The 13,378-nt window shown below is 44.8% G+C and overlaps 2 protein-coding genes and 1 pseudogene across 5 annotated transcripts in view; 1 reads left to right on the top strand and 2 right to left on the bottom strand.

The window, feature by feature from the left end:
• PDE6D (phosphodiesterase 6D) overlaps positions 1–1,277 on the bottom strand; it is a 37,837-nt gene extending 36,560 nt beyond the window's left edge. Inside the window, exon 1 of the mRNA XM_006906638.2 lies at positions 1,021–1,277. Coding sequence (XP_006906700.1) covers positions 1,021–1,070 — 50 coding nt within the window. The 5' untranslated portion in view covers positions 1,071–1,277. The remainder of the gene's footprint in view (positions 1–1,020) is intronic.
• A 342-nt stretch (positions 1,278–1,619) lies between these two features.
• The window catches only part of COPS7B (COP9 signalosome subunit 7B), a 23,569-nt gene continuing 11,810 nt past the window's right edge, over positions 1,620–13,378 (top strand). Inside the window, exons 1-3 of one of the 4 annotated variants that reach the window (XM_006906636.3) lie at positions 1,621–1,808; positions 7,650–7,827; positions 11,711–11,786. In XM_006906636.3, coding sequence (XP_006906698.1) covers positions 7,666–7,827; positions 11,711–11,786 — 238 coding nt within the window. In that variant the 5' untranslated portion in view covers positions 1,621–1,808; positions 7,650–7,665. Of the gene's footprint in view, positions 1,809–5,841; positions 5,973–7,649; positions 7,828–11,710; positions 11,787–13,378 lie in introns of those variants that run through there. The other 3 variants (XM_006906635.3, XM_006906637.3, XM_015585467.2) reach the window with 3 other exon arrangements.
• LOC112475401 lies at positions 7,834–11,698 on the bottom strand (annotated as a pseudogene).

Here is a 13,378-nt window from a genome sequence, read left to right as displayed (position 1 = left end):
GAAAATGCCAAATTGGAATGTACAAGATTGCATTTTTTTATCCACATTATATAGTTACAGATCAACACTTTATTAAAACATGAAACTTTCTCACTATATTAAGGAGAGAGGGTTGTACAACCGACGCTACAACAGGCCTGAGGGAATGGTATCTATATCCTACTAGGTCCTACCGTGTCCCCAACCTAATCAAATGATTGCTGGACAGCTCCACCACGTCTACGCGATAACCGCACAAACGCGAGCGAAGATACCTTTGCCAAGAATTCCAGGGCAAACCCAAAACACCTCAAGACAACTCACGCACAAGTTTAGGGTCCTCATGTCGCTGGAAAGAAAATTGGGGGGTTGAGGGGAAAGCAGCGACCGTCCGATGCCTCAAAAGGCCAAAGCAGAGGGCGATTAAGGTGAGGGCGATCTCAGACTTTTCTCTCCCCCGCTTCCTCTGCTCCAACCCTGGAAGGAGCCACAAGTGAGGAAGAGAAGTTGTGGAAACAGGACGTGGAAGCAAGACGGGGGTGGGAACCCAAGAGAGTTTAACACAAGCATTTGCGTTTGTCCCACACAAGGTCACTCGCTCCAAGTCACTTTACCCTGCTCCCCCGGGGGGCTTCCCGCCAAGGAGGCTGCTGGGCTTCGAGGCCAGCCCACCGCGCCCCCTCGACCCTTCCCTGCGGACCGCAGCCCCTTCCCGGCCTCTGGGTGCCGGCCGGAGGTGGGACTCAAGCTGGCCTCCCCGACACCAGCTCCCAATGTCCGGCGCCTCTCCCACCCCAATTCCGGGGCTCCTCCGCCTCCACCCCGCTGGGCTCCCGTCAACGTCCCCTTCCTCACTCAGGACGCCCCTTTCCCCGCCTCCAACGCCAGGTCCCGTCGGGGGCCAGGGATGCCGTTCCCTTCCTCCCTCCCACCGCCTCTCTTCGGGTGCCCACCTGGCGCAGCCCCCGTCCCCGGCCAGTCTCCTCAGCGAGCGGCCGCCTCCCGAGTCCTCCCGGCCCCGCCCCGCTCCCGGGCGGATACAGTTTGAAGCCCCTCAGGATCTCCCTGGCACGTTCGTCCTTGGCTGACATGATGCAGCGGCAGCCGCCCGCGTCTCCCCGGCTAGCCCGGCGGAGCCTCGCAGACGGTGCCCCGGAGCCGAGGACCGAGCGGCAGCCCGGCCTGGAGACCTCGGGCGAGCAGCGGCAGCGGCCAGACCCGGACCGGCCTCTCCCTCCAGTCAGCTCCCGCTCCTGATCCCTTCTCCTTCCCCCTAGCGTAAGAGCTCCCGCCCCGAAGCCAATAGAAAGCCCGCTTCCGCGATTGGCATCCCGATAAACCAATAGAAATACTCAGCGGCTTCTTTTTTTCCCCGGGAAGTCCCGCAGGAGAAATTTTTTATTCGCTCTTGTTGCCTAGAGTTTGCCCCAGCGGAGGGTTGGCTTCAGATCTGCAGAGGCTCCAGGGGCCCGCTCCCGCCGCTAGGCTCACTAGAGATCTGAGACGACGGCTGGTTGCACTGTGCGATGTGGCCGAGACTACAATTCCCAGCATTCCAGGGCGCTCCGGGGAACCACAGATCCCAGCGCGCAACAGAGTCCAAGGGACTACAAAGCCCAGCATTCCTTGCATCCTATTCCTCTGTAACTTAGACTCCAGTGTGCCGTGCCGTGTGCGCAAATTCATACGCCCTCCCTCAGGTTTGGTGGTTTCTGGATCCCGAGAGTTGAAACCAGGCGGGAAGACCCTCTTCACTCTCAAAGAAGATGACAACCCACAGAGATGTAACTTCTGTTTACATGGAACTCAGAAATCTCCTGCAAATCATGGTAAGGCTGCAAACAAACAAAAACACTGATTAAACCATGAAAGATAATATAACAAAATGACGCCTTTAAGTCATGCTTGTTTTTTGGTCTAGGGAGCCTTTTACGTGGTTTGCTGGGGTTTCTGTTGTGCTTCTGCGTAGGGCTGAGAGCGAGAGCGATTGTATACCCGGAATACCAATACAGGAAGGGACTTTAGAGAATTTGCTAATCCAACCCCTGTTGTTTTACATATGAGGAAACTGAGGCCAACAGAGGCTAAGAGATTGTTCACGGGTCACAGCAAGTTGGGGCAGAATTAGAATTCGGCTCTAAGGCTCCTGACCCGCAGTCTGGGCTCTTTGCACGCTAAGCTGGTGGTATTTTTAGCAGCATGGCTATGTGATTATTATTCTCCTTGGTGATTATTCTCCTTGGTGGAATTTCCCCATCAGGTTGAAACACTTAGAGGTTAAGTAAGCATCTATTTGATGGATTTCCTGAAAGTGTGATGTTTATCTTCAGCCTCGGTAGGACTTGATGTTTTGATTCGTTCTCGTTGCTCAAGGTGACATTAAATGCGATTTCAGGAACTAGGTAAAATTGTAGTGTAAGCTAAGGTTTCCTTGGAGATCTTCTATTTCTTTTCCTAGGCCTTCCTCTTCCTGTCCCCCTTTCTCCCATCTGGGCATCCACCCAACTTTTCCTTCCATGTAATTCAACAAATAGTTTTTTCCGCTTTCCTTATTTGCCAGGCTCTCTGTCAGCAAAAGGTGAAAGACATGGTTACTGCCTTCAGGGAGATAACCATCTAGTTAGAGAAATAAGGAGACTCCACTGAGATTCAAAATGGACTATGATAAATGGCATGAAAGAAAGGAAATCAGAATGCTACAGAGGCTCTTATGGAGAGATTTATTTCGGCTGGCAAAACTTGATAGAGGAGATGGTATTTGAACTTGAAGGATGGGTAGGATTTTTTTTTCTATGTTAAAAAATTTTATCCTTAGATTTTTTTGTTAATGAGGTCTAACATACAGTAAAGGCATAGTTTTTGCATATGTGTACACCTGTGTCACCACCCCCCAAATCAAGATGCAGAGCATTTCCAGGACCCCCTGTGTCCCTTCCTAGTCAGTACTGCATCCTCTCATCCCATAACCACTCTTTTGACTTCTGTTACCACAGATCAGTTTTGAATCTGTTGTTGAATTTCATTTAAATGTAATCATACAGTATATACAGTATGAGTCTTGCTGTTTTCATTCATCAACAATTTTTGTGAGATTCATCTGTGTTGAATGTAGCAGTAGCTTGGCTTTTTTTAAATTGCTGAGTAGTGTTTCATTATACATATATAGCACTATTTACATGTTCTACTGTTGATGGGCATTTAGGTTATCAGATGTCAGTTTTTGGCTATATTTAACAAAGCTGCAATGAGCATTCTTATTTTTTTTTGTGGACTTGTGCACTCATTTCTAGGAGAGGAGTTGCTGGCTTGTATGGTGTACATATGATCAGCAATAGCAGATATTGTCAGGTTTCCAAGTGTACTGATTTTCACCTTCACTAGCAATGTAAGAGAGTTCTAGGTGACTCTCATACTTGTCAATATCAGATGTTGCCAGTCTTTTATTTTTAGCATTTTTGCTAAATGTGGCATTTCATTACGTGTTGTTTTCATTTACATCGTCTCTTGTGTTGAGTATCTTTCTATATGCTTATTGGCTATTTGAATGTCCTCTTTTGTGAAGTACTTGTTTGAGTCTTTTACTTTTTTTATTGGGCTGTTTGTCTTATTGATTTGTAGTTCTTTATATGGTCTGGATATGGAGTTCTTTGTCTGACATATGCTTGCAAATATCTTTTCCAAGATATGCGGCTTGTCTTTTCACTCTTTTTGATACACAGAAATTCTTAATTCTTAATTCTAGTGCAATAGTTCAGTGTTGTGGTTTTTTTTTTATGTGATTAATGCTTTTTGTATAGAATTTAAGAAATCTTTGTGGACAGGGTTGGTGGGATTTTTAACAGGAAAATATGAGGAAAGAGGTTTGCGAAAAAGTAGAACAAGCTTGAGGTGCTGCTGTGAGGGAGGGTGTAAGTTGTGTTAGGCTTGGGAAGGCCTGGAGTTCAGGCTCTAAAAAGGGAGAGGCCAGACGAAGCTGGGAGGGTAGGCGGAAGACAAAATGTGGAGAGTTTTAGCCACAGCCTTAGAGTCTGGATATTGTTCTGGAGGAACTAGCGGCACTGCTGGAATATTTATGAACTCAAACAGAACTTCATTGTCTTCCTTCCATCACCGAATTTGCCCCTCCTCTTCTGCAGTCTCATTCACTTAACATCACCTCCTGACAGCTCTGTCCTCCCCAGCCAGAATCTTAGGTAATATCCTCCTGCCCTTTCTCTGCTTTCAACTGGTACCAAGTCTGATAGCTTCTATGGTCTAAATGTCCCCAGCAACCTCCCTTCTTTTACATGCCCAGCTGCCACTACCTTTGTTAAAGATCTCGTAGCCTATTATCTGGAATATATCAAGTCACTTCAAGGGTTTCTCTGCTCCAGTTCTCTCCACATCCAATCCATTCCTATAGCAGCTAGTGTGATCATTCTAAAATGGCAATTATTCATACCTCTCCACAACTTGAAAACACTAAGTAGCTCCCTAGTGTCCTTAAGATAAAATAAAAACTCCTTTACATGTCTCATGCCCTTTGTAATTTGCTTGCTCATTCTTCTAGGCTCAACTCAACCCTCCTCTCCTCCAGAAGCCTGCCTTAAATCACCTCTCTTCAGGGCACAGTCAGAAGAGCCTTATCTGTACTCCTAGGTGCCTGTGGCAACTGTCTGTCATAGCCAAACAGGCCTGTCTCTCCAAGGGTTCTGTGAGCTCTCTTAGATAAGAACTTGGCTATATTTAGGTATTTACTGGGTATAGTGCCAGGCTTTTGGTTTTCCCAGAACCTGGATGACCTGACTCCAGCTCTGTATTTCTCACCCCTGAACCCTGGGTTCCAGCCATTCTAGGATTCTTTGCTGCATCAGTATGTGCTTCACAGTGCAAGCCTCTGTGACTATGGTCACTGCCTCCTTTTCTTCCCCCCCTTTTTTTTTTGCCTGGAAGATAGCTGTTTGTGTTCCCTCTGTTCTGTGCTTCCAAAGCGTTGTCTCTCATATCACTTAAGACATTGAAACTTTTCAAAGGCAAGAATCTTGTCTTATGTTCAAATAACTTTATAGAACATAATAGGTGCTAAAGAAAATTTTTGAATACATGAATGGGTTGTTGTTAGGCTCCTTTGCATCTGTCTGGTCTGATTTCTGCACTCTAATGCACAAAATCCAAATAGAAGTCTCCTCCTCTTTTAGACCTGAAAGTCTGGGGTGTATACTGTAAAGGAATCACCTTAAGTGTTAAGTTATATAGCATTCCTTGGCTGTCTTCCAGGGGAGTTAGTAAGTCCCAAGAGCAGCCACAAATGTCATTTTGGTCATAGAGGCATTGCTGACTCAACCTATCTCTTGCTTATTTTAAAACATTTTCATTTTCAGAAAAGAGGTCAAGAACATGGTCTTTGGCTTCAGATAGCCTGGGTTCTCAAGGGGACTTTGACCCTTTGGATTTTAGGCTTAGTTAATTCACCTGAAAAATGGGACTATTACAGGCCATAGAGTTATTATGGGAATTCAAAGAGATAATATACAGCACCTGGCACATGGAAAAATGCTCAATAAACAGTAGTTGTTATTAGGCTTAATATGTCTTCATACCCCGCGGTGGCCGCAGTCCGCATAGGGAGCTCCTGGGGGTAGAGATTGATCCAAGGGGTGGATTTTGGGTCCAGGATGGTGATGGCGATAGTTTGGGCCCCGGTACCACCTAGGCTGCATTCCCTTTCTCAGGCCTCTGCCCACCCTATTCCTGGGCTACAGTCTGGCTCAGACCCTTTTCCCCGCCCCGGCCCCCAACCGGAGGTCTGAGGCTGCGAACGCCTTGAGGGGAACCTAGTGTGGGCGGAACTCGAGTGCAGTGACGGGAGGCTTCCGGGGGAGAGGCAAGGGCGACGGGTCGGCGGAGGTAGAAAAGCGTCGGACGCCGAACCGATCATGGACGCTTGACAACCTGCAGGCAGGCGCCGGGAGGCCGAGACAGTGACCGAGAGGACGGGGAGGCGGCGAGAACAGGTAGGGGCCAGCGAGAAGGCAAGACCCGGCGCGCCAGTCTCGTCCGCGCTGTTGGGCTTCGCCCGGCTTCCGAGAAAACCCGCGGTCACACCGCCCCGCCCCCGCCCCGGGGAGTGCGCCCCGCAGCTCCTCACTCCGCACAGGCGGCCCTGCCTAGAGCACGCCGCGGTTCCGCACGCGCTGAAGTCCACCCCAGACTGAGACCCTCAGCTCCCGCACCGAGGCTGCTTTCGCTTCTCCACCCCCAAAGGGTGCCTCTTTGCCCCTTTACTGTCCATCAAAGTAGCGTCCCCCCACGACGGGATTTCATCTCCCCTGTGTCTCTGGCCTCCTACTCGGGCCCTCCCACTGTAGGAGAAAGCGGTTAGCAGCGCCTCCTTACCTCTTTGCCCCAATGGCCTTTGCTCCTTCGGCCGAGATTTTTTTTGAGGGTCCAAAGTTTCAGTTCATTTCTTGAATCTCTCTCCACGCGAGGCCCTTCCATTCAATCTCTTCACACGCGTCCATTTGGACGGGAGGTTTTGTACCTTCTCTCTGAACGATCACCTTCCTCCCCTCGCCTTGTCTCTCTTCTTTCCCTTTCCCTCTTTAGCAATCTTTATTCCCTAGCACTTCACTTCTTCTGTCTCCATCAAGACCTTCTTAGGTAACCCTAAGTATGGCGACATAACTTGTTTCTCTAATGCGGTGAAAGGGCTGCAGCAGCTCTGTGTACTTACCTCTACAGGAAAACTCGGTGACTTTTGCACCAAACTATCCTGTTTGATTTGTTCTCTGCTACAGCTAACTATACCTCTCTTCTTCATTTTGTCATATTGCTCCAATACGTAATATTCTTGGAGGAGTAACCTTTTCTTATGCGGGACTCCTGTACAGTAGGTATGCAGTGTGTGTTTTCACATTCGCTCAGCATGTGATTAGATTATACAGTTGAAGAACTCTTCTGTCCCTAATGTCTTCAGGACAGCAATAAATATCTTCATTGTTTTCTCATATCTTTTATTGTTTCCTTGAGGTTTCATACAAATTCTGAAGTCTTGTTTGGTAAAATGTTACATATCAGTGGGAGGCCAAATAGAGAGATTTTCTTTATGGACTTAGACAGCATGTATTTTCTTAGTTTGAATATGTTCCTGGTTATTTTTCAAGATGATTTTCCCCCTTCTTCTATGCTTAAATGAGTTATTTGATTAAATGAGACATCTTTCTTGCCTGTTTTTTGTCTTTTCCTTATCTGTACCTGGCTGCAGGTGCGAGTCTAATGATTCACGGGAAACTAACTGGTTGTTTTTGGTTACATCTGCTGCCTCTGTATGGACAAGATTTTCTTAACTAGTGCGGATAAATGAGGTGGATCTAAAACAGCTACTGAGAACTCCTGTGTGTTTCTTTAAGTCCTGGTTTGGTTTAAGGGCTTAGAATGTGCTGTCTTTGGGAGAGGGCCAAATGGGGATGAAGTGGCTTTTACTGAGCAGGTTTCAAACCTCAGAATAAAGACAAAATCTTTTTAACTCCAGGTTGAACCCTACCCATCTCACAACATGGTCATAGCATCTGGACTCAGGAACTGTTTTTATTTTTTTTTAATACTATAAAATTATTCTGATGTCTGATCCAGCATTAAATAAGCACAGACTTTGCAAAAGAGAGTCATAGAAACACTTTTCTTTTGGACAGATCTCAAGGCCAGAGAATGGCAGGTGAACAGAAGCCTTCAAGTAACCTCCTGGAACAGTTTATTTTGCTAGCCAAGGGTACTAGTGGCTCAGCTCTCACCGCTCTTATCAGCCAAGTCTTGGAGGCTCCTGGAGTGTATGTCTTTGGAGAACTGCTGGAGTTGGCCAATGTGCAGGAGGTAAGAGCATTTTCTCAATAATTTCTCTGTCTTCTTTGTTCTAAGCCTTCCTTTGACTCTCTGGGTTTTTAACGCATTTCAGTGACAAAGTATCATGGACCTGTGAGGTGCCCTGTTGAGGGAGAGATGGGAATTGGCAGGACAAGGGAGGAGAGCAAAGATCATGTCCTGGACTCCTTCTAGTCGATATTTTCATCTGAACTTAGGGTAAAGTTAGATAAGGTGACTAACAATTTGAAAATAGGGAAAAATCCAATTGATTCTGTTAAGTTAGAGAAGTAGAGTATCAGCATGTACGGATGTTTAACATGGCTTTTGTTGTGCCTTAAAAATGAGATGATCTAGTGAAGAATGACCAGGTGGAACAAAGGGATATAAAGCTACCAAACTTTTCAATCTCTACTTCTCACTTTGGATACTTTAATACAGTCTTCCCTTGGTATCTACGGGAGAAAAATAGTGTAGTATTTTCATGTAACCTATATTTGCCTATAGGCTAAGGCAGGGTATGCCTATATATCACTTCATTTGTGTGCATTCAGCATAGCACTTGATGTGTGGCTAGTTCAAGTTTTGCTTATTGTAACTTTCAGGTATATTTTTCCCAAATGTTTTTGATTTATTGTTGAATCTGCAGATGCAAAACCTGCGGATATGGAGGGCCAACTGTATTCATTTATTGCTTGATACTTTTATATTTATTGATTGATGGATAGAAAAGTCTGGTGACATCTTTATTACTTTGGGGGCTTGTGTTCAGGAGCCATTTGTGGGGTGGGTTGGCTTCCTCTCAAAGCTTCTTTCTGGCTGCCCAGGATGGTGCTGACTCTGCAGAAGGCTACTATTCACAGATCTTGGTGGTGCTTGTTCTCGTAGATCATGTGAACAATGCTGCTGAGGGTGGCCCAGGCGTTCTCGTTGATGGTGGTCCACAAGTAGGGGTTAGTGGGCTTTTGTTGGCTGGTTCTTCACTTCATGACCACTAGGACACCTTTGCTGTAGCTGCTTTGTGGCGAATCAACCTGTCGTAGCAGAAGGCATTGCAGGCCTTCAGATTATTATTGGACTAGCCGCTGTACACCTGCTTACTCCTCTCAATCAGGAAACTGGAGTTCTCCATGACCATTTATTGCAGATGCATGGACATGGTATCACCTCTCCCTGCAGCAACTAGGACAGGAAGAACCACTTTTCTTTTTTTCTTTTTATTTTTTTTCGGGTGGGTATATATCAGTTTTTATTATATTATTTTCATGTGGCTCAAAAATTGCATAAGAAAACTTTAAAAAATTGTACAGATAATTAAAGGAACATTGAGATAAATTTTAGTACATACCGAGGTTTGGGGCTATTTTGTATAATCACTCACTCTGTTGTCTGGCACAGAAGAGGTGGTCAGAGTTTGATAAAATAAAAATTAAAAACAAAACAAAAAAATAATCACTCTGAAGCCCCTCTTACTGATCCAGGCACTGTTTCCACCCCAGCTTCTTGCCCAGTCATCCTGCTCTTTTACACATACAGTCTTATACTTTTCCAGCAAGTATTTATTATTAGTTAAGCTATGATTCAGGATCCCAGGTGGGATGTACTCAGGTCCCCCCTCACCACTCTGGGAGAAGAATAGAGGACAGAGAAGAGGCGGTGGGGAGCCAATTCAGATCTTCCCAGGAAACATGCCTTCTGCCTGGCAGTTGTCCCGCACCGACACCCAGGATATGAGGCAGAGAGACTTATAACACACTGGTACCATTCGCACACGGAGACATCACCCCCTTTGATGGTCATTGCCTTCTCACAGCAGTGGAAGTCCAGGTGGTTCTGCCAACAGTTCCTGGTCTCATTCTGGTTGGGGAAGTGGCTGTCAAAAGGGGCAATCTGGTAATTCTTGATTTTGGCCTTGATGTCTTCTGTCATGTTGCTGACTCCTAAAGCCACCCCTGAAACAGCTCACAGCTTAGTGTGACCCTCAGCAAAGACTTGCTTGTATTTTTCAATTGTGAATTTTTATTTAATGTCAGTTTTGCTTGCTAGACTGTGTGCTCTGTTGTGCTCACCATTGTTTCCTTAGAACTTAATATGTAGCCTGATACACAGTGGGCTTTCAGTAAAAATTTCACTTACCAGAGCTAGAAGAGGAATCCTATGAGAAAATTTAAGAGAACTGGGTTCTTTTTTTCTTTTTTCTTTTCAATAGACTTTATTTTTTAGAACAGTTTTAGATTCATAGAAAAATTGAGAGAAAAGAACAGAGATTTACCATATACCCTCTCCCCTCACACGTACAGCCTCCCTCATTATCAGCATCCCCCACCAGAGTGGAACCTGCATTGACACAGCATTATCACCCAGAGTCCATGGTTTACATTAAGGTTCACTCTAGGGTTTTTACACGATATGGGTTTGGACAAATGTATAATGACCCGTCTCCACCATGACAGTATCATATAGCAGTTTCACTGCCCTGAAAATCCTGTGTTCTGCCTGTTCATCCCTCCCTCCTCTCTAATCCCTGGCAACCACTGATCTTTTTACTATCTTCGTAGTTTTGATGTTTTCATTATGTCATATAGTTGGACTCCTATAGTATGTAGCTTTTTCAGATTGGCTTCTTTCATTTAGTAATATACATTTGAATTTCCTCCATGTGTTTTCATGGCTTGATAGGTAATCATTTTTCAACGGAAGAGATGACCAAGGGGTAATACGTTCCTTCAGGTTCATGAAAAGCCTGAATGAATATGCCAACTAGTTGTTTTGTAACTATGAAAGATTGGCTAAGAGGAGATGGATGAAAATTAAAGTTGGAAAGACTTTATTGATTTGGGCCAGTGGGAAAAGTTTTGGAGAAACTGGTCTACAGAAGACAGTCTGTTACAGCTAGTTTTGTAATCCTCTGTCTAAAAAGTGGAGGCTAGACCTTATGGTTTCATCCACCTCTGATTCAGGACCTCAGGAGGTTCTTGATAAACCTGAGAATGTAGACTCAGGTATTATGATGCCAGAGTTCTCATAGGAGTGCTTTTAGCAAATCACATTTATCTCCCTACAGTTTGTTTTTCTCACATGTAAACTGGAATAAGCCAGTTGCCTTTCAGAGATCTGAAGTTATGGATGTAGTTCTTGGAACCTTTTTTGAAAAGATGGTTAAACTTGAGTAGTATTACCATTGGTGTCCACAGAATAACTTGGGTGTTCCATTTAGAATTTACTGAGTTTGGTATATTGGAAGAATAATGGGTACGTATTTGTGAGTAAAAGAAACACGCAGTTAAGGTAACTGAAGCAGAGCAGTTCCCGGCAGGATAGCATCTCTTAAATTTTTCATCTACACATGGCTCTTTGCCACCAGCATCAGTGAGGAGTAAGTCATTTTAAGGAAAACTTGGTTTGCCGTCCCAATCCGGCTTTTCTGTCGCATCTTGTGCTGTGATAATCCCTCCCAGTGTTCATAGTCCACATATAGTCCTGAAACTTGGAACCAACCCTGCACTTTGTTCAGTTAGGATCAATGGTGGCTCGGGCTGTACCTGCCAAGCTGGTGTGTAGACAAGGCTGCTCCAGTGTTTGTTTTAATGGCAAGGGAGTCCTGAGAAAACTTGAACTGCTTCCAGTACTTACTGCTTTATGTGCGTGTGTGTGTGTGAGGCAAAGCATTTATTGGGCGTGCTGTGTGGAGCGTAATTTCATGTATTCCTGAGAGATGAAAGTTAAGTTGGGAGCTTTAATAGTCTTATTTATTTTCCTCCCAAGAATGAAAGAGTTTGAAGGGCTCAACTAATGAAACAGTATAGAACTATGGCACTGGGTCACCTGCCCTCTGCTTGAACACTGGAGTGATAGGTAGACAGCTTGATCTGTGACTGTTTCTTTTCCTCCTCAGCTTGCAGAAGGAGCTAATGCTCCTTATTTGCAGTTGCTGAACCTGTTTGCCTATGGAACATACCCAGATTACATAGGTGAGTTGGTTAAGATCCACCAAAGACTTTTTAAAATTATGTCCCTCTGTTTAGGTGCATTGCCTCCATGACGGCCACTGAAGTTTGGGATATAAAGCATGGGGTGGGGACTTCTTGACCTGGCTGTTCTCACATGAGGACTTTCCCTTATCAGCTTGTATTTTCCAGTGGGTAAAATGGGGACTGTGTTTATGCTCATCCATAAATATAGCCCTTGTTTATTTTGCAATGAGATTCTTGAGGACTGATGTTTGTAGAACACGTGGAATTTTGTGAAATGCTAGAATACCCACTTGTAAAATATTTATGCATTTTAAATATTGTCAAAATAATATCATTATACTTTATTGAAGAAAATTTGGAAATAGGGTGGAAAAGTCACTCACAGTTATTACAGCACTAAACTACTGTTAGTATTATGGTTCTGGATTTTTCCCCCTCTGCTTGGTTTTTCTATTATGGGGACAGATTTAGATTATGTATACAATTTTATATCTTGCTTTTTTCACTTATTTCATAGGTATTTATCCATCTTTTAAGTCTGCGTAGTCACTTTTAACATTCCATAATCTAATACTCCATGGTCTACTGAGCCTGTTCTCTTTTGTAGGTCATTTGAGTCATTTTAACTTAGAGCCATCAATGTCGTTAATGAGGTGCATGCGTGTCCTAATGCTAACTTGCCTTCCATCCTAGCCAGTTTTGTCTGCCTCCCCTGGTTTATTTTAGTGACATGACAAAAGCCTGGTCGTTTTAGTGTGACTGAGCGCCTTCCCTCCTGTATCCCCGACGCCTCCTCTTTCTCACTGTCATTTTTGCTGGTCGTTTCTGCTTACTCTCAGCTGCTGTCTGACTGGACATCTTGCCACTTGCCAGTTTTTTCTAACCTTTGCTTTGTTCCAATGCGTGTGTCCTCCGTTTTCGTTCTCACTAAAGAGACAGCATCGCGCAGACTCGGGAACCAGACTGCCTATGTTACATTCTCGCTCCACTTCCACTGGTTGTGCCCTTTGGCAAATTAAATAACCATCTGTACCTCATTTTTCTTTATCTCTAATAATACAGGTCCACAGCCTTCTACCTACACTTTTTGGGCTAGATGTTTCAGAATTTAGAATTTTGAGGGACTTTAGAAAGGCAAAATGAAGCATATGCCTTTTTATGTAACACCCTTGAGGGCAGCACCTGTAGTCAAACACGTTCATAATTTTGCAGCAAAACAAATGAATAATCACAACAAGTGGAATAAAAAGCCTGCCTCAGTTCAGGTCTGGAATTGCCACATGCTCGTGGAAAAAAAACCAGTTTGGATTCACCTGTTTGGAATCCAGGATTGTGGATAAGGAGTTGAAGGCCTTTGGACTCTGTCTCCCGAGGTGGTTGTGAGGACTAACTAGATTGTGTTTGTGCGTCTGTATCCGTGTCTACTAAGTAAAGCTGGCTGTATGTGTTACCTGTGGCTGCTGCCGTGGCTGCTGTTGTCATCATTGCTATGACGAAAAGTTCGCCCATCCTGCAAGGCTCATCTCAGACGCCACAGTTCTTTTTTTCTCCCCGATGCGATTGGGTTCTCTTGCTCTCTGTCTCTCTTT

This window comes from Pteropus alecto, unplaced genomic scaffold (assembly GCF_000325575.1).
Source record: "Pteropus alecto unplaced genomic scaffold, ASM32557v1 scaffold110, whole genome shotgun sequence".
Taxonomy (NCBI): Eukaryota; Metazoa; Chordata; class Mammalia; order Chiroptera; family Pteropodidae; genus Pteropus; species Pteropus alecto.
The sequence above is the reverse complement of the archived record's forward strand: the minus strand, read 5'-3'. Positions and strand labels throughout refer to the sequence as shown.